The sequence below is a fragment of the Xiphophorus maculatus genome, chromosome 24 (genome assembly GCF_002775205.1).
Source record: "Xiphophorus maculatus strain JP 163 A chromosome 24, X_maculatus-5.0-male, whole genome shotgun sequence".
NCBI lineage: Eukaryota > Metazoa > Chordata > Actinopteri > Cyprinodontiformes > Poeciliidae > Xiphophorus > Xiphophorus maculatus.
This window is the reverse complement of record NC_036466.1, coordinates 7,695,682-7,718,693: the sequence shown is the minus strand read 5'-3', so window position 1 is coordinate 7,718,693 and position 23,012 is coordinate 7,695,682. Positions and strand designations below refer to the sequence as shown.

Below are 23,012 nucleotides of genomic sequence, written 5' to 3'. Positions count from 1 at the left end.
TTGGACGTTTTTATAAGAGCATTGACAGACGATGTCCAACAAGGTTTATTGGTGTTTGATTTTGACGACTGCAAACATTCGCCCAACAATCATGACAACATTCAATGTTAGCTGGGTGGGTGCTTAGCACATTTATGATATCATGTTAGCATTTGGATCAAATTACACCAACTTATACTGAATATATCCACTTGTTTCCCCATTGTTATAGTGTTATCCCCATTTGATTTCTATTAATCTCTCATATCTTTGCATTTTACACTACAGTCACCAAATTCTGGTATAAATTAGCCAATTTTCTTCATTACATATAAGTTCAGACTTGAGGTGAAGAAGACTCCAACTAGCAATTTTTATTCCTTTAAATTAACAGCAGAAATTAAATGTTCATGACGTCATCCTAAATGGGGTTAATATGATTTAAGAGAGCTTGTTTCTGTGTTCTGGGAAAACTCCACTAGCTCCACCTGCATTGATATGGAGGAGATGCCCTGCATATTTCAGCCTTTTCGCCTGGAATATCAAGCTTCTGTCACAACGCAGACAATGGCGTCAACAATGGCTGCTGATTTCACCAGGCCATGTGAGTCATTGTGGGATCTAGAACAGAGTTTATTAAACTGTGGCTCCATTAGTTGCTTTAATAGGGCTCACAAACATCATGAACTTTTACTTGTGTGTTATCCCAGACAGGCACTTTGATCAAATTTACTTGGGACTTTAATGAGCAACATCGCAGTGATGTATACCACCCGTCAATCCCATCATCCTTTGTTCTATTATTTTTCAGGGTCATTTCGAGGAATGTCTGTCCATCATTGTTTAGGATTTTCAGCTGAATCCATCATGTCCGACACTGATAAACAGCCTCTTTGGCTTCGAGGCTGACCTTTGTTTTCAGTCTTAAACTATCCTGCCTCTTTTTGTAGCCAGACTGCGCTGAGAGGTTTGGAACACAGATCTCAGTACTACTATAGATTCAGTTTATGGAGGCATTTTCTCAGCAAAACTTAAACATTTTGGGTTTATGTTCAGCCCTAAGAAATTTATTAAAATATATTATTTCTACATGCAAGTAAAGATGTGCCCCAGATGTAGTGTTCCTCCTTCTAAACGAACTTAGTTCTCATTGTCATTTTATGAGGGCAAACCACCCTGGTAAAAATATGAAAAAACCTGGAAATAAATGTATTTTTATTGTAGTTGGGTACTTTCACATTGAGACTTTTTTGGCCACTTTTCAAAAAAAGTAAAGCAAAAAAGATGTTCTGATCTTCATAAGTAAGTAAATAGCGGCAGGAAAATGGCCGCTTCCCTAAAGATTTCATATCTACTCACAGATGGGACAAAACTGGCACCTTGGGATCACAGAATCTAAAAAACACCCAATAGACACTATCTACAGGCAAATTGGTTGTTTGGAAACCTTTACTCTCTTACCATCACAAATATAAGCATCTAAACAGGACTGATACTTTAATTTTGGGGATCAAAAACACAACAAAGGGTGAATAATTGTAAAAGTCTCATATCCACTGTGATGTATGGTGGTTTATCTGTGATGCTGTGGGCCTGATGTTCTTCCTTATGCACTTTCCAAATCACTTTCCTTAACCTTTTTAAAGTGCATTGTTTCAATAATTCACTTAAAATTGCTAAATATGTTGAAACTATGTAACTTACAATAGTGAGATGCATGTAAACATGGCACATGTGACTTTGTGAAAAAACAACATTAGTTTCCCCAACATCATGTCTTTACAGACTGCCTACAAAAGCAAAATCGTAACAGTTAATACACTTAAACAATAATTTTCACATTTAGTGCTTTTTACTGCTTTCCAATAGTAATTTTTTATTCAGCTCCTTGCAAGTGTATCCGTAGTGTTGAACTTGTTTTAATTTTAACTACAAACATCACAAAGGTAATTTTTTATGAGGCTGAGACACGTTTCCGCCAACCCCTCCTCCTCATTTGTCTTTTTCTCACTGTCTGCTGTTGACCCTTAAAGTTGCACGATTTTCTTGATTTGAGTCTGGATAATCCTCCTAAGGGATTTGGTCGGTGATCAGTGCAGGGTAGGTCGCCAACATGAACACTCAGCTGGCTGTTTCATCTTACACATAAAATCACACGTCTCTCTCACTCTCTGCGTCTCTTACCTATGCTTCATATGGCAGCGCATCCATCCATTTATCCCTGCACTGTCCCTGCTTATAATTTATACTGGGGACGGGCTGCTTTCATAGAGTCGCAAGTTTAATTCAGCCTGCCGTAGGAGACATTTGTTATCCCACAGAGCTTATTTCATAAAAGATATCAGCTCCGCTTTCATCAGTCTTGCATTTTCAGCTGTATCTTCTCAAGAGATTCATTTTCCGGCAAACACTAATATACTGCTAGCTTATGATCGTCACTTTTTTTCTCCCCTGAATTTCCAGTCATCTCTCAGTGCTGCAGAAAGTCTCCAGCTCCCCTTTTGACATGTAACCAGTTTTAATCACGTATGCAAATGATGCACTAACCCGTTGTGTTTGTTGCACTCTTAAGATTTGAACTTCCTTCCCTCATCTTTGCTTCGCAGCGAAGACAAACAGCGTTCAGAGGAAGCATCATCATCTCCCTCAAACCAAAAGCTGACTGAAGTTGTTTACTGATTCAAAAATGAGACATTCCTATTGAACTCTCGCCAACGGGAGAGCATAAAGTGTAATGTAACATGAATAAACACTTTCTTTCCTGTGCACATGTCCCACTGAAGCCTTAGTTTGAAGGAGACACTGCTGAGCTGACAAATAGGCACATCTGGTTTTGCTGTATCAGTAGATAAATGCTTCTTTGTAACCATGACATGACTTTAGGAGTTTTTGTTTGCTGACTCAGTCCCCTCTTTCTTCTAGCGCACATCATAATAACATATAGATCTGGTATTTGGCTTGAAATCGAACCCGTAACAACACTTTTTCGAAAAGCCAATCAAAATAATAATTAAAGGCTTAATCACTCAAATTATTGTCCTTGTAATTTGTGAGAACAACTTCAATATCTCTATATTTATCAGTCAAGTCAAGGAACATATATAAATTCAGAAAAAAATTGACAAGGTGTGCTTTTATGGGAAAGAAATATAGCAGCAGTTCAGTCATGTAATTCAGAAAACAGACGGCAACACACAGGAACACTAAAAGTACATGGTAGTATACGTATGGTAGCAATATCACCTTAAATGGTTTCATCTACAAAGTAGCGAAACAAAAAGAAAGCATCCACCCAAGAGTCCTGGAATAATGAAACCACGGAATCTCTGAGAGAAGACAAAATAAATGGGAGCAATAATTGCAAATTGCAATGCATAAATGGAGAGTGAGAAAAAGTGGACAGCATCTTCTTCAGCAGTCTATCTGAATTGCAGAATAACTGTAGCAATAGCAAGTCTTTCTACAAGGTGTATAGAAAACGGAAAGCTTTAGTACTTTAATATAAACACTCACATTGTTGGACTAAGTAACAGCATTGGTCATTGTACACTTGAATTGCTAGTACAGTTTCGAGACCTTTATAAAAGCTGTTATTTAGTAAGTGCACATTTTAAATTTGGGCAGTTTTCTGACTTTGCATTCAAGGTTTATTTCATAAAATGTTAGAATGAGCCTAGAAAAATGAGCAGGAGGAAGCTACAAAAAATTAAAGATTTTCATTGCCTTTGTTTTTTATGTTTTACATTTGAACTTTATGTCAATCTAAGAGAATCCAACTGTTTCGCTGTTGTAGCTTCATACAGAAGCTATAAGCTAGACAGTGAATTGGCTGTATTAGTGTCATACAGCTTTCACCCACTGACCTATCTCTTGGGAAGACTACCACCAGTTCTTGAATCATTTTATTACAGTCAAAGAAATCAATAGAAGCAAATCATTCTGACCAACTGGGTCTGAGCAGTGATCCTGCCCCAGGGATCCAGACACATCCTAAGCCAAAGTAAAAACAAATAAAATGTACACATTGGACTGTATGTGCATGTATACATGCACATGTATACATGTATACATGCACATACAGTCCAAAGTAATTTCAATTTATTTAACAGAATCTATGCAGCATTCAGTATGTAGGGTTTAAACTTTCATGAACCTGGACTATCTCACTGGAGCGGCCTATAACTGCGTTTAAAGCAGTCAACTTTTCCCACTTGGAATAAGGTAGACGGCTCTTTTTGAGTCTGGTTCTAGATTCTACATCAACTGGATCAGTTAAAATATACAGAAGTTTTTAATACAATGTCAAGACAGAGAGGGATGTTTGGGTTTTCCTCCTACAATCGTTACCTCCAATCGCAGATAAGCTGAGAAGAAGATTGATCTTTTTCATTAATGAGAAAAGATGAATGTACAACAGATTGAATGCTATTATTGTCAAGGCAGCTAATTATATCACAAGAATTTGATTGCAAAAGGAGACTTTATAAAATTACTTTTAAGAAATGCCTCTAAAATACCATCCCTAAAAGGAGGTGATTGGTTTTCTGTCTTTCCTGCAGAGAAATGTAAATTCTTTGGGTTATTGCACTTCTAAATTCATTCATTTAAGGGAGTGTGTTCAGTTTCTTATTGTTTGACTTTTTATTTTTCAGTTCTTTAGATTCTAACTCCCATTTTTTCACTAAGCGTACTCTGCGCCTTAAGAGATTTTCTCTCCGACATTATGATTCAGGAAGCACAATGTGAGCTTAAGTGTTTCTCATTCATCCTAATGATCAGCCATTCTCCTGTGTAATCTTATTCATGGAGCGTTTAGTGACGCTTGTCCTGCTGTGGTATTTTTAGCCGGCAGAATGACGCCTGAGCTTTGACTGCAGATGTTCTTGTCGTTTGTAATTCTTTCAGTCTTTTTGTTTATGGCACAACTGAATGCATCCCCGTGTTCAAAAGCAGTGCTGATCTATGACTCCCTCCAGCTGACTTGGATAAGTAGAGGTAGTCAGGTCTTTGGTCTCGACAACTAAACCATCAACACAGAAAAATCTGTCAGTTGATGCTACTTGACATTACTGGCTGACGTTTGCGCAGCAGCCAATCAAGGAGCCCCATTTATTTTCCTTGTGGCTGAATGGCTACTCACTTAAAAGCTAAAATTAATTTGAAACTGATATTTTGCTTCTTCTGTAGTGCCAAGATGGCTTCCACTGTACATATAAATTCATATTAAACTATATTTGATGTGTTGGACTATTAAAATAGGCGATTATAAGTGTTTAGATGGGGTTTAACAGAGTTTAGCGGTTTAGGCCGGGTGTGGTCCCTAACTCCTCTGAATACCAGGGATCTACTGTACTTGTTACCGTCCATTTAAAACACATACAAGCAAATGGAACATGCTAGGTTTATCCCACCAGAATAACAGATTCTGGTGGGAACTATTAATGTACATAACTATTTATTTAAATGCTTACTCTTGACACAGTAGTTGTTTAAGACTATATCCAAAGATTTTTAATTTTCTATTTTTAACAGCTAAAAATTGAGGACTGTTATTCCTCAAGTCTTTTGATAATTGTGTGACTGACTATTTAAAGTATAACATCTTTATCCACTTGTGCAATCTTCACTTCATCCAAACCTTACAGCAATCTGTAATGTAGAATTACTTGAATTGAGTTGGAGTCTAGTTTAGGAAAGAGCAACATGTTCTTTCAGCTTGAAAGAACATGTTCTGTCCAATTCTCGACTTGCTTTGTCACTGTCTGATAAATAAAGCAAATGGTGGAATAATTAAAAAAAACAGAATAAAGGTATACTCTTGAAGTTTTATAGTTGCAGATGAGGCACAAGTAGGCCTGCTTAGAGTGGGAGCTGTGTTGTTATATAAGACAGCAGAGGTCAAAGGTTCAGCCAGTTCAGACGTTTGAGATTGATGTAGCTTACTGTGTACATACTGAAACATCTCCACATTGTTCACTGTCTATACATTGTTTCTCTACTTTATCAACCATATTCCTTGTCTTAAAATTAGTCGCATAACACGTAGGAAGTTGCTCTGAAATCAGCAGCATGAAAGTTTCAATGAACTCCCACAAAGAATCGTTGTTTTTATAGAGTTTTTAATTTATTCCATTATCCTCATTGGCATGTTTCCGTAACCAAAACCAATAAAGTTTTTTTAGGAAGCCGGGTTTCATCCCTGGAGGATATAAAACTCCCAATCCCACTAATCACCACAAGCGCAGCTCAGCTTTTATTACAGTCTCAGAGAACAGCATATTTGTAGCGGGAAGACTTAATTACACACAGTGAAGCATAAAAAAATTCAATATTTACCCACAATCATCAAATAGCAGGATAGGCTTGTGTACTTATAGCAGCTTTATGGCTGACAGAAATACAAATTAATACATCAGGTGGGGTATAGTGATGATGGTGTCACATAAGGCCAAATCCAGAAAAAAAAAATCGATTTCACTTTAGAATATTAAATCCATAAAATCCATCAATAATAGTTTTTAATAGCTGAAGATTATTAGTTGGTAAAATGGTTGCTGCTTTTGAGGTTGATAGTGTTGAACATTTTTGCAGGTACCTCTGCAAAAAGACACACACCATCAACTGATGAAAACTCTGACACTCATATTGGAAGGATGAATGACCATGTATTTAGGTCTAGACTTTGACTGGACCATTCTTAGACTGGACATGAAAAGGCTTTGGTGAATTCTTAGGCAAACCTCATCACGATCTTGAGTGCTTTTCACCCGCTAACAGGTTTTCTTTCAAAATTCTCATCAACTTTGATCAGCTTCCCTCTCGCTGCGTGTCCCTTTTATTGGCATGTGACAAACTGTTAATCGCACTTGTTGTGACCTTTGTCCAATAATGGCTTTTAATTGAAGACACACCAGACCATGACACTTTTAGTTCCATGCTTGAGAGTTGACATGATGTTGTTTACCTTGAACAACCAAGATACTTATGTCTCTTGGTTTATGCGAGACATAAGTTTCTTCTATCTACTTTCTGGTGTTCAAAAAAGTCAGTGTCACTCTCATCCATTGTCTTTTTGGTTGTGCAGACATGTACAGTAGCAAAAGTCTGCGCTCCGACCAAATATAATATTTTTCCATTTTTGGAGACTTCTCTTAACATCTTGAAGTCTGCATTCAGAGTCAACTGCCTTGGATGGCCAGACTTTTGGCCTTTTGGCAGTAAAGCTGCAATGATTGGTCAAAACAATGAATGATTTTCACTTTACAGCATTTCAATTTGTTTTACAAGCCAGGTCAGTTTTGATTTTAATAACTGTAACACACCACATTAAATTGTAGTCTTTTTACGTCTATATTGTTTGTCAACACTTTTGTCTGCTAGCAGGATACATTTGCATGCTTGTCAAAGCAAAGTCCAATGACAGCACTGCTGCAATGCATGATCATCAACATAAATACCACGGAGCTGTGTGAAAACGCTTGACAAGTCGGTGTCATTGAAATTGGGATCACCATGTGGTGCATAACTTTACATGCATCATTTCTCCTCATTGACAAACCTAAAGTCTAAGCTTTTCTGAATTCTTAAATCTGACGTTAAATATTTAGATATTTAATATTTAGATTCCATATATATATATATATATATATATATATATATATATATATATATATATATATATATATATATATATATATATATATATATATATATACAGTACAGACCAAAAGTTTGGACACACCTTCTAATTCAATGGGTTTTCTTTATTTTCATGACTATTTATAAGACAAAAAATCCCACTTATTAACCTGACAGGGCAGGTTGACCTATGAAGTGAAAACCATTTCAGGTGACGACCTCTTGAAGCTCATCAAGAAAATGCAGAGTGTGTGCAAAGCAGTAATCACAGCAAAAGGTTGCTACTTTGAAGAAACTAGAATATAAGGGCTATTTTCAGTTGTTTTACACTTTTTTGTTTAGTGCATATTTCCACATGTGTTATTCATAGTTTTGATGCCTTCAGTGTGAATCTACAATGTCAATAGTCATGAAAATAAAGGAAACTCATTGAATTAAAAGGTGTGTCCAAACTTTTGGTCTGTACTGTATATATATATAGTTTTTCTTAGAAATACTTTTATACATGATTGTGGTTTATAAATAGAGAGATGTCCAAGGAGGAGTAATTATAGACCCCTCTCTCTTTGCTCCAATCCTTAATGATCTATTCTTTGGTTTTTGTGTTCTTTAATTATTTTGCTTCCTTAAGTTTTATTTGACCTTGTGAGATGTATGTTATTTTGTAATAAGTGGGAGACTAGGGATCATTTGCATATTCTTAAAAAAAAAAAGAAAGAAAATCTTGAGAAACCAAAGAGTGAACATTAACTGATCAGATTAGTTTAGATGGGTCAGTTCTTGTAGCTTTCTCATTTTTGTGCATGCACTATATTTTCAAATGTTTTAGTAACGAGACATTCAAAAACTTTTTTCCAGCAATTTTACATCATAGCAAAACTGAAACATTCTGCATACTTTGGAAACATCCTCCCCCCGCACCGTATCCGGGACACTTGCAGAGTGGATTTTAATGTTCAACGGGACACAAAAAGGAATTTCTTTGTGTGCATATTTAATTGCGTCAGGCCTGCAGACCAGAGCTTCTTGTAATCGGATACTAAGGTTACAGAACGTTGCCCTAGAAGTGAAAGCACTTGTTATACCCTTTTTTTTTCTTTTAACCACATGTACCAATGTTTCATTTATGAACAGCAGACTGGAAAAAGAGGGCAGCAAATGGACACAAGTGAGGCTTGTAGATGTGGATTGGATGGGGGAAGGGTCAGCAGAGGCTGAAGTTGTCATGCTTGGAGCAAAGATTGTGTTAAAGTTGGAGAATTAATGAGGATGAGTTAGACGGAGACAGCCTAACAAGCCAATTAAGACAATTTGTGTGAGAGATTAATGTCAGATAGTGTCGTTTTTGTTCAGACAGAATTACAAATCTACTTAATTTAGATGAACCTCCAGTGTTCAAACATGTCGTCTTCACCATGACAGATGTGGAAAAGGTTAGGCAGGTGTTGTTGTTTTGTTTTCTTTTGCTACAGGAGTAGAAAATGACTTTATTTCTCCCGACACCATTTCTTAGCTGTTGTCGCTTGTGGCTGAGTGAGTCAAAAAAGCAGACTCAGCTCAGTTTAAAGAAAAGGCTGAAAGGCAAGTGACCCAAACACTTTTTTTTTTTACATATTTCATGCATCCTTCTTGTATTTTCCACCAGACCACTTAAGCTACAACTTCTTCTAAAAGCGGTTGCCGTCTTCAGTCGCATCCAGGACACTCGGCAGCTGAGAACGTAAATGGAGGAAAAGGGGATGTTTCCCGTTGAATTGTGCATGAACTTCAATTACCCTAGATGCTCTGTAGAGTGTAAAAGTGGTCAAGAAATCTGCAGGAGAGGGCAACCTGGGGGAGGTGGCTTTTAGTTTTATTGTTATAATGTAGGGTAAAACTTAATGGGAGAGCTCTTTGCCTTTGTGTGAATCCATTCAATTTGCATAGATATCTTGTGTGAGTAATACGTAGAAACAGATCAGATCTCTCTGGTTTTATTGGAGATTTTTACATAGACTGTCATAATGTGAAGGCTCAGTGATCTAACATAGAAACTAATGTCAAAGTAATCTGGAAAGATGTACAGTCACACGTTGTTGAGGCAGAAAGAGTTCAAACCCAAAAGGCCAAGAACTCTGTCAGTATAGTAAAATATCTTCAAAATGACTTCAATTAGTATTTGAGCTATAAGTTATGTAAAAAGCACAAGAAACCAAGTTAAGAGACATATATCAGTTTAGTACTTAGTTCAAACCTTTAGCTCACAATAGTTATGTTCGCTATGATGGCCTGGAAATCACAAGGTAGCTGAAATTAGATTTTGCACCTTGGTGTCAATGCAGAACACAATGGACACCTAGGACAAAAAGTGGTGATAATTGAGACTCCAGCTTGAATTTGAGTTTAAACATAAAGATTTATATGGTAATTTATCCAGTGAGGAAGAGAAAGACAGGATAATTGTTAGTCAAAGGCAGTAGCTTTTGACCAGCACCCTTCTGAGGGATTTAAAAGTGCTCTATGGTAAGGCCTGATCTCAGCAAGTAAAGAATGACTGCTTGCTGTCATTCTTTACAGCAATGTAAAGAATGACAAAATATTGCAAAATTCAAAAATTAAGTCAACCGATGGATAGATGCTATGATTTCTCCTCCGCTCCTAAACAATAGTCTTAAACAGAAGCTATGGTTTTTTTCCAATGCTAGTTGACATTAGCATTATCCATTCTGCTGCTGATGGTGTAATAGTATTACGGTATCTGTTAAAACATTAATAACAGGACAATACTTGTCATCTCAAAGCTTAATTGCATAATGTGATCTCACTGCTTTTATTAAAAGAATAGAGATGTAAAAGTGTCCTTTTACTGCTAAAATTGCACAATACGTTGATTATTACGGGTACAAAAATGCTTTCTGAAAGCATAGAATAAACACATCCAGAATTATCTGGATAATTTGTTGCTGCACATTTTCTCATCGGAATTTTTGTGACCGTTTTTTTTTTTTTTTTTTTTTTGTAAGTAAAGGCAAAAGCCCCTTTTTCAGCCTGCTAACTGGCAGTGCACCGTAGATACGGGAACATTTTGCATGCAGTTTCACACCACAGAATACAGGGCAAAATACAGAAACAACATAAGCTGACATGTCTGAGTGCAACACCATAAATTGTCTTAAAGAAGCTCCTAAAGTTTCCCTGCAGATTTAAGCTGACACAGTTGCTTCATGTAATCCCAAAATGGCTCCCAGAGACAACGATAAGCTCCGGGCTCTGCAGGGCCCACGCCAGCTGTCGGAGGACTCCTTATTCTTCATGAGTCGGATTGTATGTTCGGGCGGGAGAATGCGTTTGGGACCGTCCACATGACTGATGGCTTTGCATGAGGGATAAGGATTGAAACCTCTAAGGAGGAACATTAGACCTATAGATAATGACTTTTAAGCTGTAGAGTTTACTATTGTAGAAGTGCATTAGTTCAAGATTGATTTCAACAAGAATCTAAATCAAAGCAGCAGTATATTTGAATTGAGGGGTTTATTGGGTATGTGTTGTGTGTGTATGGCAACACATTCTTGCTGACTGGAGCGGTGGTTAAGTAGTATGCCCCGTGCCAGCTGGCTCGGCTGCATTGTGTCCAGTTTTGACATATGATGCCGCAAAAAGCAACCTGACAACCCCAGTAACCATTAACTTTGGTACCAAATGAGGCTGGACATCTATTGCTCAGCATTATTTTTTTCCATCTCTTTCAAGCGTGGAAATACATATACAGGTGCAAGGGTGGTTCATTGACTGAAACCTCTTACACAGTGAAGGTGGTTATGCAAGTGGGTGTGTATTGTTGTGTAGAAAATGAGTGCAAGCCAGTGGTCAGCTTTTTAAACAAGGTAATGAAAGATTTGACCTTATCAATAGCCGTAATGACATTTGTAAGATTAGTAATGACAATTCAATGGAGGGAAAAGTATTGTTAGAAAGGATCAGCAGGGTTCAGTTTTTGCTAAAAACTCAGAATAAGAGGCATTATACTCCTTTGCGTACAAAATCATATAAAATTGATTACATAAAATACATATAATTATGCCAACTTCTGCATTTATCTCGCCCTCTTCATTGCCAGGTTTACCTTTAGCCACTGTCTTCTTCGGAGCAAAGTGTTTGTCAGTACAGACTGAACAATATTGAATGAGTCTCATTACAAATAATGTTTCCCAGAGGAGTGATCCTTGTGTCAAAGAACGAAGGAGTCGTTCGTGACGTTCACAGACACAGTGAACGCCTGAGGAAAATGGATCCCCTGAGGCAAAGTTTTTGAGAAACATGAATTGATTGCCTTGATGGAAGGCATCAATGCAAGAAAATCCTGCCCTTTTCTGCCAAAGCAAGTCTTGAAACATGGTACCAGGTTTTTTGGGGGGCTTTTTGTCTTGTTTTTTTCCTTTTGGGCACATATTGAATTTCCATGTTTTTGAAGGGAAATGGTTCAAGGGAAAAATGCCAGTGTCACAGACCTACTGTACTCCAAATACAGTAGGTCTGTGACACTTCAGCTTCAGATTAACTCTCCATGGTGGACTGTTGAGACATCTTTCATATATGCATAACTGTTGGTAGGTTAAAGAGATTGTGTTAACATTTATCATTTATCTTTGGAGCTCGGATGGTAAGTTGCATATAAGCTTTAACAGTTCCTTGTTTCACCTTCATCCTACTTGTGTTTAATGTCTGTCTGCCTGCCTGTCTTTGGAACATATTCTGCCATTTATTTTCTAAAAAGCATTGAAGAAAGCACCTACTGCATTTCTTTATTATCTATAAAACCTTTTTTTTTCCTCCTTATCTCAGGAATGCAATAATATTCGATCTTCCTGTTCCAGTTTTGCTGTGCAAATAGTTATTGCAAGACTTTAGTGAACTGCAACAACAAATGCATGTATATGACAATACTAAAAATCATGGCTGTCTCCTGTGATATTGGTTTAGCAACCTTCATTTTATCAGAAAATGCTGCAGTTTGATGAGGGTTTTTGGATGAATGCAGGTAATATCTATGTAAAATTTGCATAATGTATTGTATCTTTAAGCATTAGTTGAAACCACATTTTTACATCAACTGTAAAACAAAGACCCATGACAAAAGAAATGCTTTTGTCATTTCTGTCAGACTTTGACTAAACTTTTCCCCCTTTTTAGGTTAGTTGAGATTTGTAGAAATTCTTATTTCTCAGAATATTTTACCTTTTTGTTTATTTCTTCAAGTTCAGAAGTTTGCAAACTTTTTGTTAGTATTGGGTAGAAATACCCTTTGGACTGCACAAGTTGTATTTTTCACAAGCTTTTTACAGCAGCTTGATGGAGTGCGAGTTCTTTACACTTGAAACTTTCAAACTCATGACACTCAACGTCTGAACTGTCACACATTGCTTAAACTCTGGACTTTGAAGAAGGCTTTAAAAAATATCTCTTTTATTATTCTAGCATTTAGCAAAGACATGTTGACCTAAAACCACAATAGTTTGATATCATGTCACTCATTATAACTGTATATGCATGTCTTTTCAATTTTATCATGTTTCATATGAGTTATCAAGCACAAACAGTGAACATGTTTGCGTTTTATGTTCTTTAAATAAGGAGGTTCATACAGGTGCAAGCAAACACTACTTAATGCTGACGACATATTTTGTGGTAAATCTTTAAGTGTTTTATTTATATGTTCAGAATATAGACACAAATACACACAGCTGGATAGACTCACACGCTAAAATACTCACACACACACACAGCGTGGATTTGTATTCTCTGTGATGAGAGGGATTATGGGATAAAGGAGGCAAGGCCGCAGCAGTTTAGTTCAGTTTGGACCAAAGCTGCTCTGAGCAGCAGCACAATGACAAATACAGATGAATGTCTGGCCGCACACAAGGGATCTGCATCACCGTTAACACCACGGCCACTGGATACGTCGAAGACGAGAGCCTCTGATTGGGATTCGGCAGTGGTAGCGGTGGATCCGTTGTGGGCTTTTTTCCCACTCGTTTTTTCATTCGGATCGCTTAAGATGAGCAGAAACGCAAGCTTCCAAGAGAAATCCACGGATTGAAACAGAATGAAAAAGAAGCCCAAAAGTGGTGCTTTTAGGAATGCCCTGATTCCTGGCTTTTTTATTGCCTTTTACTGATGGATGCGTTGGAATATCACTGTTTTCATACACAACCGGTAGCAGAATTTTTACATTTTTGTCCCAATTTTATCAGGCTTAGCATGCAAGAAGACTTGTATTTTGTTTTTGTTCTGGATTTTATTTTCCTACCACTGTAAGCAATGGCCTGACAGAAAGATGTATCCAACCCATCGACAGCACAGTGTGGGAATCAATCATCTGGATTCTTACGGTGACGATGTTCTTATATAGTAGGCATTTTTATTTATTCTAAGAGTTTCTCCACATGCATGTTTGTTTTCCTTGACTACTGATTTCAGAATATATAGAAAACATTTATTTTTATTTCTTCAGCATTTTTGTCCCATGAGAATTATTTATATATCAGGTTTTTCTTCCGTCTCCTCTTGTTCTCCATCACCAACGTTGTTAGTATAATCTGCAATAAGCGAGTCAGCTGTCACTTAAGGACTTTTCTCTCCCTCGCTTCGCTCGTATAATTCTGGTGTGCGACAGCAACGGCGGCGCTCGTATTCGCAGCCATTGATTGCCAAGCTACACAATCAATGAGCAGTTGTTTGACTGTGGTCGATTACACTAAGCAGACCTAAGCCACACAGAGAGACGAGGAGTCGCAGTAATTGGACTGAGTGCATTCTGAACCGGAGTGTCGCACAGTAACTTTTGGTTTTCTGAAACAAGAAGATCCCACCGCAGAAAATGTTTTAATGTTTGTTTTTGTTGTAAATCAAACCGTGTTCCAGCGCAGCCTTAATAAGTGTGGAATTTGATGTAAGAATTTTCCAGGCGTGGATAAAAATGGAGAAATATTAGGGATTCTGAACATTATTCCGTATTTTATGACCTGAAACATAAAAAGTCCATCCATTTGTGAAAGACAATAGACTTGTTTACATTAATTGAATTTTAAATGACGTCTTTTAATGTATATTGATTCAAAGCTGGGTGAATTTAACCCCTTGACCTACTTAGACTGGGATTTTAAACTGGCTTTTACAAGGGATTCCACAAGTTTTATTTTAAAATCTGTATGAATTCTGACAAAATACTTAAACATTTTCTTATTTAATGCTTTAAACAAGTTAAATATAAATGTATAACTATATCATTTTAGCCCTAGCATGTGACTCAAGTGTTTTTACAATAAAGCTGTAATAAGAGTTTCTCACCTTTGTTTTTAATCCAATGATTTAAATCCATATTTTCAAGCCAAACACTCTTAATTATACCCTTTCCAATGATTAATAAATTGGCTGAGGATAAAATAATAACAATAGTTTGATTTTTAACAAACTGAACATTCAGTTTAAAGCCAGTTTTACAATTTTTCCTGAACATATACCGGAATAATTAACTTTTGACAGTGCTTGTTGCTTTCCTAGGCCAGAACTGATTTCCATTCATTCATAATTTGCGGCAATTTCTGTGATAAGATGGAATCTAACAAAGTTGCATTTTTGGTAAAAGTACAAACTATGGTTCATAGGTTTAGAGATGGAAAATAGTTGATTCATTTAATGAATCCATCAAAACTGGTCATGAAGGGAAAACTGTTAGATTCTGATCTGTATCCTATTGATCAATGCAACTCTAATAAGGGTTTGATTTTTTTTTCACAGCATAAATGGTCTTGAATTCCTTCGCCACACATTCAAATCCCCCCAAAATAAAAAAATAAAAAAATTGTTGAAAGCAGCATTTAATGAATGTGTATGGTAATTGGAATACACACATTCAAAGAACCAGTTGACTTCTAGGGCCTAAAAAGGAAGATTATTAAATTTTAACTTTATATGACTATTTGAGATGTAGTTCGTTCTTCCTTCTTTTTTTTTCCATCTATTTTTACCTGTGTTGACATTCATACTTTATTGCCGTTTTTACAGCCGTAGTGCTATGGATCACTAATATGCTTTAACAGATTTGCATTGAATGTAGGAAAATTTGAGTTGTGTAGATTTAAGTTTCATCTGATTTGATACTAAAACCTAGTTAGGCACATGCTTCCCAATAAAACTTCCATATTTGAACTAAACCTGATTGCAGTTTGAGTCGTGAAAACTATGAAAATTGAAATTGGGAACTTTGTACAAAAGTTGATCCAATAAGGGTCAAACAAAAGAGAAATAGTTCATTGTTGATTAGTTTTGGTCTCACAAATATACATTGAATCATCTCTTCATGGTTTCTGGTCTTTTTTTTTTTACTTAGTTTATTGGCATGTTTTGTGTACAGTTATCATTTGTTTTTTCTTTGCTTCTTCTTGTAGCCATAGGAATAAAACGTCAGGCTGGCCCCCACCCGGCCTGGGCTCCTGGGGAGGGCTTCAGGGGCCCCCTTACAGTTGGGACAGCATGAACAACACCAGAGATGGACGGGACTTCTTTACCAAGTATGCTCCATCTTAATCATGTATCACAACTGCTCAGTTTCACATCACAAACTCATTAAATAGCCCAAATTTGATTGCTTCTATTTCCCCCCTCAAATTAAGACTGCAAAGAATTTTGATTTTTGCTCATTTTTCCAATTTTAGAAACCTTGTTTTTTCTTTTTCAGAAAAACAAACTGAAGAGAATAATCTTGTGTTGAAAAGGGAGCTGTACATCATTATAAAAAAAAAGAAAGGTTTTCATTATTAAAAGAAAGCTACAGGTACAGTTTCCTAACCTTTTGGGGTTTATCGAGTTCTATAAGAACAGAAAAATATATTTAAAAAAAATAAAAAAAAATCAAAATGTTTTCCATTTGCATCAACTGCCTGTGTTGGTCGACAAAAAATGTGTACTGTTCTTGAATTGTGCCTCATGGCCGTACAAAATCTTTTTAAGGGCTGCTTATAGCCCCTGGGCCGCACTTTGGACATCCTGGCAGGCAGAACTTGAGCACAAAAAGCCCAGCTAAATTTAGATTTCAGACTTGTAATTTTTGGGATAGATTTCTCACACTATGAAAACAATTGCCATTACATATACTTCATAGACATTTAAAATTTGTCTTTTTGTTTCGTTACTTTGCATGATTTCTTGCTCTTCTTGCCTTTGTTGTTCCCCATATTATCACCACATAATACCAAATGTATGCTCAATTGTTATTTTTAGCAAAAGCTCAAGTTTGACGGAACATTTTAATATGAGATGTGAAAACCTCATCCTGTGTTGCATTTATAACAATTAGGCGGCAGAGGTTTGCATGAAGTATAGGCTGTGTGGCTTTATGTCATGGCTTAGGGGACATCATGTCTCAAAAAAATAACTTTGGTGGCGTGTTGAACTTGTCATTTTCTCGAATTCCATTAACATCTAAATTTATCCTTTTTTGCTGCAGATTATAATATTTGATTTTTGCTGTTATCGTTTTGATAAGAAGGGTTTTGTTATAGAAGTCAGTGTGTTTTTGGTTCTTGTGGGGCTGCTCTGCTTCGGTCTTGACAGATTAAATCAGTTTTTAATTCTCAATTGATTTTATTCAGAATTAGTTTGCAGTTTTGTCCTACAGCTTGATGTGGATGAAAGTCATGGTGTTGGACCATGTTTGTTCTTGAGGGTGTATTTTAAGTTAAGGTCCTTTCAGTTTTTACGCAGCAAAGTTATATGGTCATACTTATCAAAATAAAAGCCTACAATAACAAATTCAAAGACTGCCAAGGGAGGTTTCTAAGCCATAAAAAGGTAAGAGGAGGGAAATGATTTAGAGGCACTGAGAGTGAGTTACCTCCACTTAAACTGTGCATCACCCGTTCAATAACCTACATTCCGCGTGCTCAGTGTCGTTCAGACAGACATTTCAGGCTTGGGACCAAATGTGCAATTAAATGATGCATTTGCATTTTAGTGATTCCTCAAAGGTGACTGCAATGACTTGCAATTCAGGAAAGGAACAGGGAAATGTGAATCTTTATCTGATTCAACTTGTTTTAAAAGTTGTGCAAGAGACAAATGGTGGCATATTGCAAGTAAAATACAAAAATATAAGGCCGCCACTTTTGTGAAGCTTGAAGTGCCTCAGTTGCTTTTTCTGGCCATGCATCACTTTTATTGCTTTATTCCCCTACGCATTGAACTGAAAAACGAACTGCCTCAGGATATTTGAGATCCACCAAGATGAAAGAGAGGTAACTACGCAAACAAAATTTACCCTAGGAAGTTACTTAAACATGTGATTTATCTTGTTTTGTGTTTTTAGAAAGAGATACTGAAACAATATAGTAACTTAAATATAGCATTTCCATATTTGCTTCATTTTGTCTTTCACAACACAAAATGTTTTTCTTCTCACGTTTTGATTAAAAATTGTCTATTTAAAACTAAGATTAATGTAAGTCTTGTAAGCATATTTTGATGTTTTATATTCATATTTAGTGTCTTTATCGAAGCACCAATCCTCTCAACGTCTGTTAGTTACCTGAATATGGCAGATTATTCTAATTACAAGATGACATAATTGCAACTGTAAGGACCAACAATAACTAATTTCCTTATTGTGAACTCTGTTCAGGACATTTCATACTGACCATGTGCCAGTTTGTAACCAATTCATACCCACTTAGAAAACCAGTGAGTTAATGTAATCTTCTGTGATCAACTTTTAGCTTACTGTAAGGAAATGCTGTTGTAAGAGTCCAATTAAAACAAAGCTCGCTCTTTTCGTCAAATTTTGTCAAGTAGAAGTGTAAAATTCTTTAGAAATAACTTAATAATTTACTCCTTTACCTATTTATCTGATTTGTTAGCTCAAATTGCAAATACGTTTTTGTTACATTTTGTTCTTGAGGATGTCCAGAAAGAGTTTTAAAATAACCGTAGAAATCCGACTTAGTGAGAAAAAACCCAGGCAGAAAATGACAAAATCCTTCAACTCTTAAACTTTGGCTTATTATCACTTCTTGGTGCAAAAGTCCCATAACTCCACATTCAACAGCCTCTATCTATACATATTAACTTTTAAAATATTTTATTTTGCATAAGTTTGTAACTTAGTGACAGGAGTAGAACCATCTAGAATCAACCTTTGCTATAATGTTGACGTTAACACCTTTACAGAATATAAAACAGACATATATGAGTTTGTTCCAGTTTGAGCATGAATTATAGTGACCTGATTGAGTAATCAGAGCACTTTTAATCGCCCCATTCTGCAGAATTTTATATGCCTTTAGGAGGCAAATTGGTTCCAGATCACAAATCTGGAGGTTTTATGAATGCAGGAGGCAAAATGGCCTTTTGGCTTAAAATGCTCTGCTTGTGAGCCAAAGATGTGATTTACGAACACCTAATGTAACCGCTCAAGTCCTACATTGTAATTTTATTATTCTCTCTTTGTGTTAAAACTATTCCTTTTTTGGAGATTAATTCATTAATCTTTCGCTAATGTGCCTGATGTAGAACATGTTCTTTAACTGAGCCTCCTCCAATCAGCTGGGGAGGCTGTATCCCAATAGCTGCCATCTTGCCTATTAACCCCAATGTCATTTGAAAGTGAAAATGTATCCTGAGTCATTTTAAGTCACTTTGATTTTGCTGATATATATTTTTTTCCTTCTGCTTTGCGTTTTCTAGCCAAGGGTCCCAGAGCAGCTCCCTGGAGGAGGTCCACCTGGATGGCCTCCCTCCTGCCCCTCGTCTGGTGGAGATGAGACGGGACCCGGTCCTGGGCTTCGGGTTTGTGGCTGGTAGTGAGAAACCCGTAGTGGTCCGTTCTGTCACACCAGGTCAGTGTAAGAATCACACATGAAAATCTGTTTGTGAAATGTAATCTCAATTTATTGCCTTGCAAGAATACAAGTAGAAATAACTAATGGGTTTGTGTCTCCTCACTTTCTATAAGTGTTAGCTGATTGGTTGATTGCAAAATTCAGATTCTCACTTATCTTTTAAGACTTATGTGTTAAAAGATAAGCACATGTGACAAAAAAATTATAATTAAAGTGATTATGTTTTGTAAAGCTAAGTGTAAGAGTTCATCTCTCAATGTGCACATGGCAGCTAGTTAGCTAGCTAACAAGCTAACACATGCTTCACCAACTTGGAACTTTTTACTGATTCTTCCAAGGGCTTCAATGTCAATGGTAGCATATTTTGTTCTATAAAACTGGGCTTTGTAAAGAAAAAATCAATATTATTCTAAATAATTAATACTCAAGAGATAAATGGAACTATTGGTGCGACAAAAAGTTAGCCGTATTATTATTTTTTTAGGTTTTGTTCTACAACCACAACAGCTAGCCTATCTGAACTGTTAACCTTAATAAATTTGGGTTCCTGAAACAAAGACAGTTTCAAAATGAAATTTTTCATATTTGCAAGAAAAATTATTAAGACAAAGACCAAGTATTAAATTTAACGTAAGTAAAATATTTTCACTGAATCATTTTGTTAAGTGTATGTACACACTTTCTCGTTAGTTCTGTTCATCACATTCAAATCTAATCTCCTCAGCTGCATCTCCAACAGGGGCACTTTAATCAGCTATATGGCTCGATTCAATGTTTTTCTGCGTGCAGGTGGTCCATCTGAAGGGAAGCTGCTGCCGGGCGACGAGATTATCATGATCAACGATGAACCAGTCAGCTCAGCCCCCAGGGAACGAGTCATCGATCTCGTCAGGTAGACGCCCAGATGGCTTTGGACATAAATATTCGAATGACTACTCTTTTGATACTAAACAGTGGCATGTAAAACGTTATATGTATCCTTTGTTTTGTGAATGTTTGACATTTGAGTTTCTTTCTGCTAAAAGGAGGTGGTTCCTTTCTACTGGCCCCACATACTTGCTAAGGATGGAGGAATTTAAAATAAATAACTCGAAGGCATCGTATCTTCGATTTAGTTTGACTTTACATAACTGGATCTAGATCTGACGAAATAACTAACTAGTGGAATGACTTTGTCTTGTGAAGTTGCACAATATAAACCAAACTGAATCATTTCAGGATTTATCGCTGCAACAAAAAGTTTTTATCTGATTAAACTCGTAATCATAAAATTTTCATTAAGACACTTATTAGTGTCGCTCCAGAGAAATTCTTGCAGTGTATTAGCAACGCTTTCCACTCATCTGCTTCGTTCTTATTGCAGTGCTGTTAAGTAGAAATAACACTGAGAATTTAGGGCACTCAGCTTACCCTGACTCAAAACCCTGTTTCACAAAAATTACTTTTGCATTTCTGCCTTTCAAATTAAAATGAAAGATTAATGATTGCGCGGTTGACAGCCTCTGGTTTGAACAGCAGCAGTTCGGCCTTTGCCAGAGGCGTTTTATTCCACCTCAACCGAGCTAATCATATTCTTCCTGTTGTAGGCTGTCGTCGTTTCTTGGTGATTTGTTCTGTCGTGATTTAATTGACTTGCTTGTTTCCCCGTGTGCTGGCTGCAGGAGCTGCAAAGAGTCCATCATGCTGACTGTTGTTCAGCCATATCCAGTGAGTAGACACAGAGGATTTATCATCTGTTTTCATAGTAACTGATGCTTTCAAGCAAATGATGTTTTCTGCAAAAATAAAAATAAAAAAGCGTACTTGAGATGCACATTAATAACTGCCAAACCCAAACTGGGCAATTTAGTCCAGTAAAGTCAATTTATTTGTTTTTAGAGATTCTACAGCTACAATTCCACATATACACTTTTAATTACAATTAATTCCTGTGTGCATTAACTATTTGATTACAACGAAAGTTTGATTATTTACATGGGAAATGAATGTAGAATCCAGTGCATCATCAATAATCTTCCTGTATGAAACAAGTACTAAAAATAATTAATGTGTATTGTTTCCTATCAGAGTAAATATGTGGTAAATAACGAAAAATTACTAAAGTCAAAACTACCTTAGAGTTTCTACTTACTGCCTTTTCATTGTTTTTATACACTGCTTGCAAGTTTCTGACAGGAAGATTATTGATGATGCGCAACCTCCTGCCTCAATTTTCTGTGTAAATAGTCCTAATATCTCCTCTCATGGGTCACAATAACGTAGCAATGTAATGAACTACTTTGACGTTTTTGATGTAGGAGCTGTTTTCAGTTTGTAGAAGTCCACTTTGGTCTTGGCCCCATTCAAACAAGCAATTAGCTTCAGCATCCAGGACCAGTTAATAGAAATTTATTCTAAATTAAGATGCCAAGAGAGTCGTGTAATGTAGGAAAGATACAACCATTGTAATCCTTTTAATAGAACCTCACTTTAAAAACCCTTAACTTTCCGCTTAAATTTTTGTCAGAGGGGAAATGGAGAAGCAGACAGTGGCTGCAGAAAAATCAGAAAAGGCTTTTATATGAAGGGCATCTCTGTGTTTGACAGGAACCTTTAATTTAAAAGAGAAATACCCTCAGAGCATTGTATGGCAACTTTATAGGTAACTTGGAATTTAAGTTTAACATGCTATTTTTTAAAAAAAGTTTGGACTAAAACTGTTAATGGTCTTTCCTACAAACCATTAACAGTCTGTTAAATATTTTTTAAGAAAATATTTTCAATTTGCTAAAAATTGAAAGAATAATTCATAGAGTTGCATAACAGAGTTTGTTTTCTGAGCGGAACATTTTGTGAAACTTCAAATTGTAGAAACAAATTTAACTTTCAAAACTCTAGGACCAGGTATAAAAACAACAATCAACAACGACAGAGTTGACAATGTAAACTGTCACCTTATCATCTTGTTTTGTACATATGTTCTCCATAGACATTAGAGATCATTGCAGTAACACAAAAAACAACAGAAGGCTGCCAAATCAAAAATCACAGCACACTCCATGATGTGTAGATTTTGAATCTTGAAGAATAAAATTGTGAAACTTTGTTAGATTTAACCTTCCTATTGTCTGCTGAAGTCTTGCTCTCTCTCACTCTTGCGCAGCTTGAATGAAATACAGATAGCTCCCGGAATGAAGCAGAAAATACATTTTCATTTTTAAACACCTCACTGACTCTGAGTAGAGAGTCTTCTTCTTACAGTAACAACTTTCACTTATTCGGTGTTTCTGTCAGAGGGAAATGTTGGTGCTTAGGTACGGTGCATTCACTGATCGATAAAAGGTCAGATTTATGAGGCTCTGGCCAGATGGTCACCGGTCAGGATCAATCAGAAAATTGACTGATTCCGGTCACCGTTGATTCATAGGGGCAACTCTAATTCTTCAGATTAGGAATAGATTGCTTTTTTTTACTTCTTGTCCTGTTCTTCATCCATCTATTTAATTCTGAAGCCAGTATTGTGAAAATAATTTCAGGTTA

At 36.4% G+C, this 23,012-nt stretch overlaps 1 protein-coding gene across 1 annotated transcript in view; it reads left to right on the top strand.

Moving 5' to 3' along the window:
* The window catches only part of LOC102234188 (FERM and PDZ domain-containing protein 4), a 38,833-nt gene that overhangs the window by 3,632 nt on the left and 12,189 nt on the right, over positions 1-23,012 (top strand). The window contains exons 2-5 of the mRNA XM_023329175.1: positions 16,050-16,172; positions 19,339-19,490; positions 20,283-20,385; positions 21,155-21,200. Of these exons, the coding sequence (XP_023184943.1) occupies positions 16,050-16,172; positions 19,339-19,490; positions 20,283-20,385; positions 21,155-21,200 (424 nt within the window). The remainder of the gene's footprint in view (positions 1-16,049; positions 16,173-19,338; positions 19,491-20,282; positions 20,386-21,154; positions 21,201-23,012) is intronic.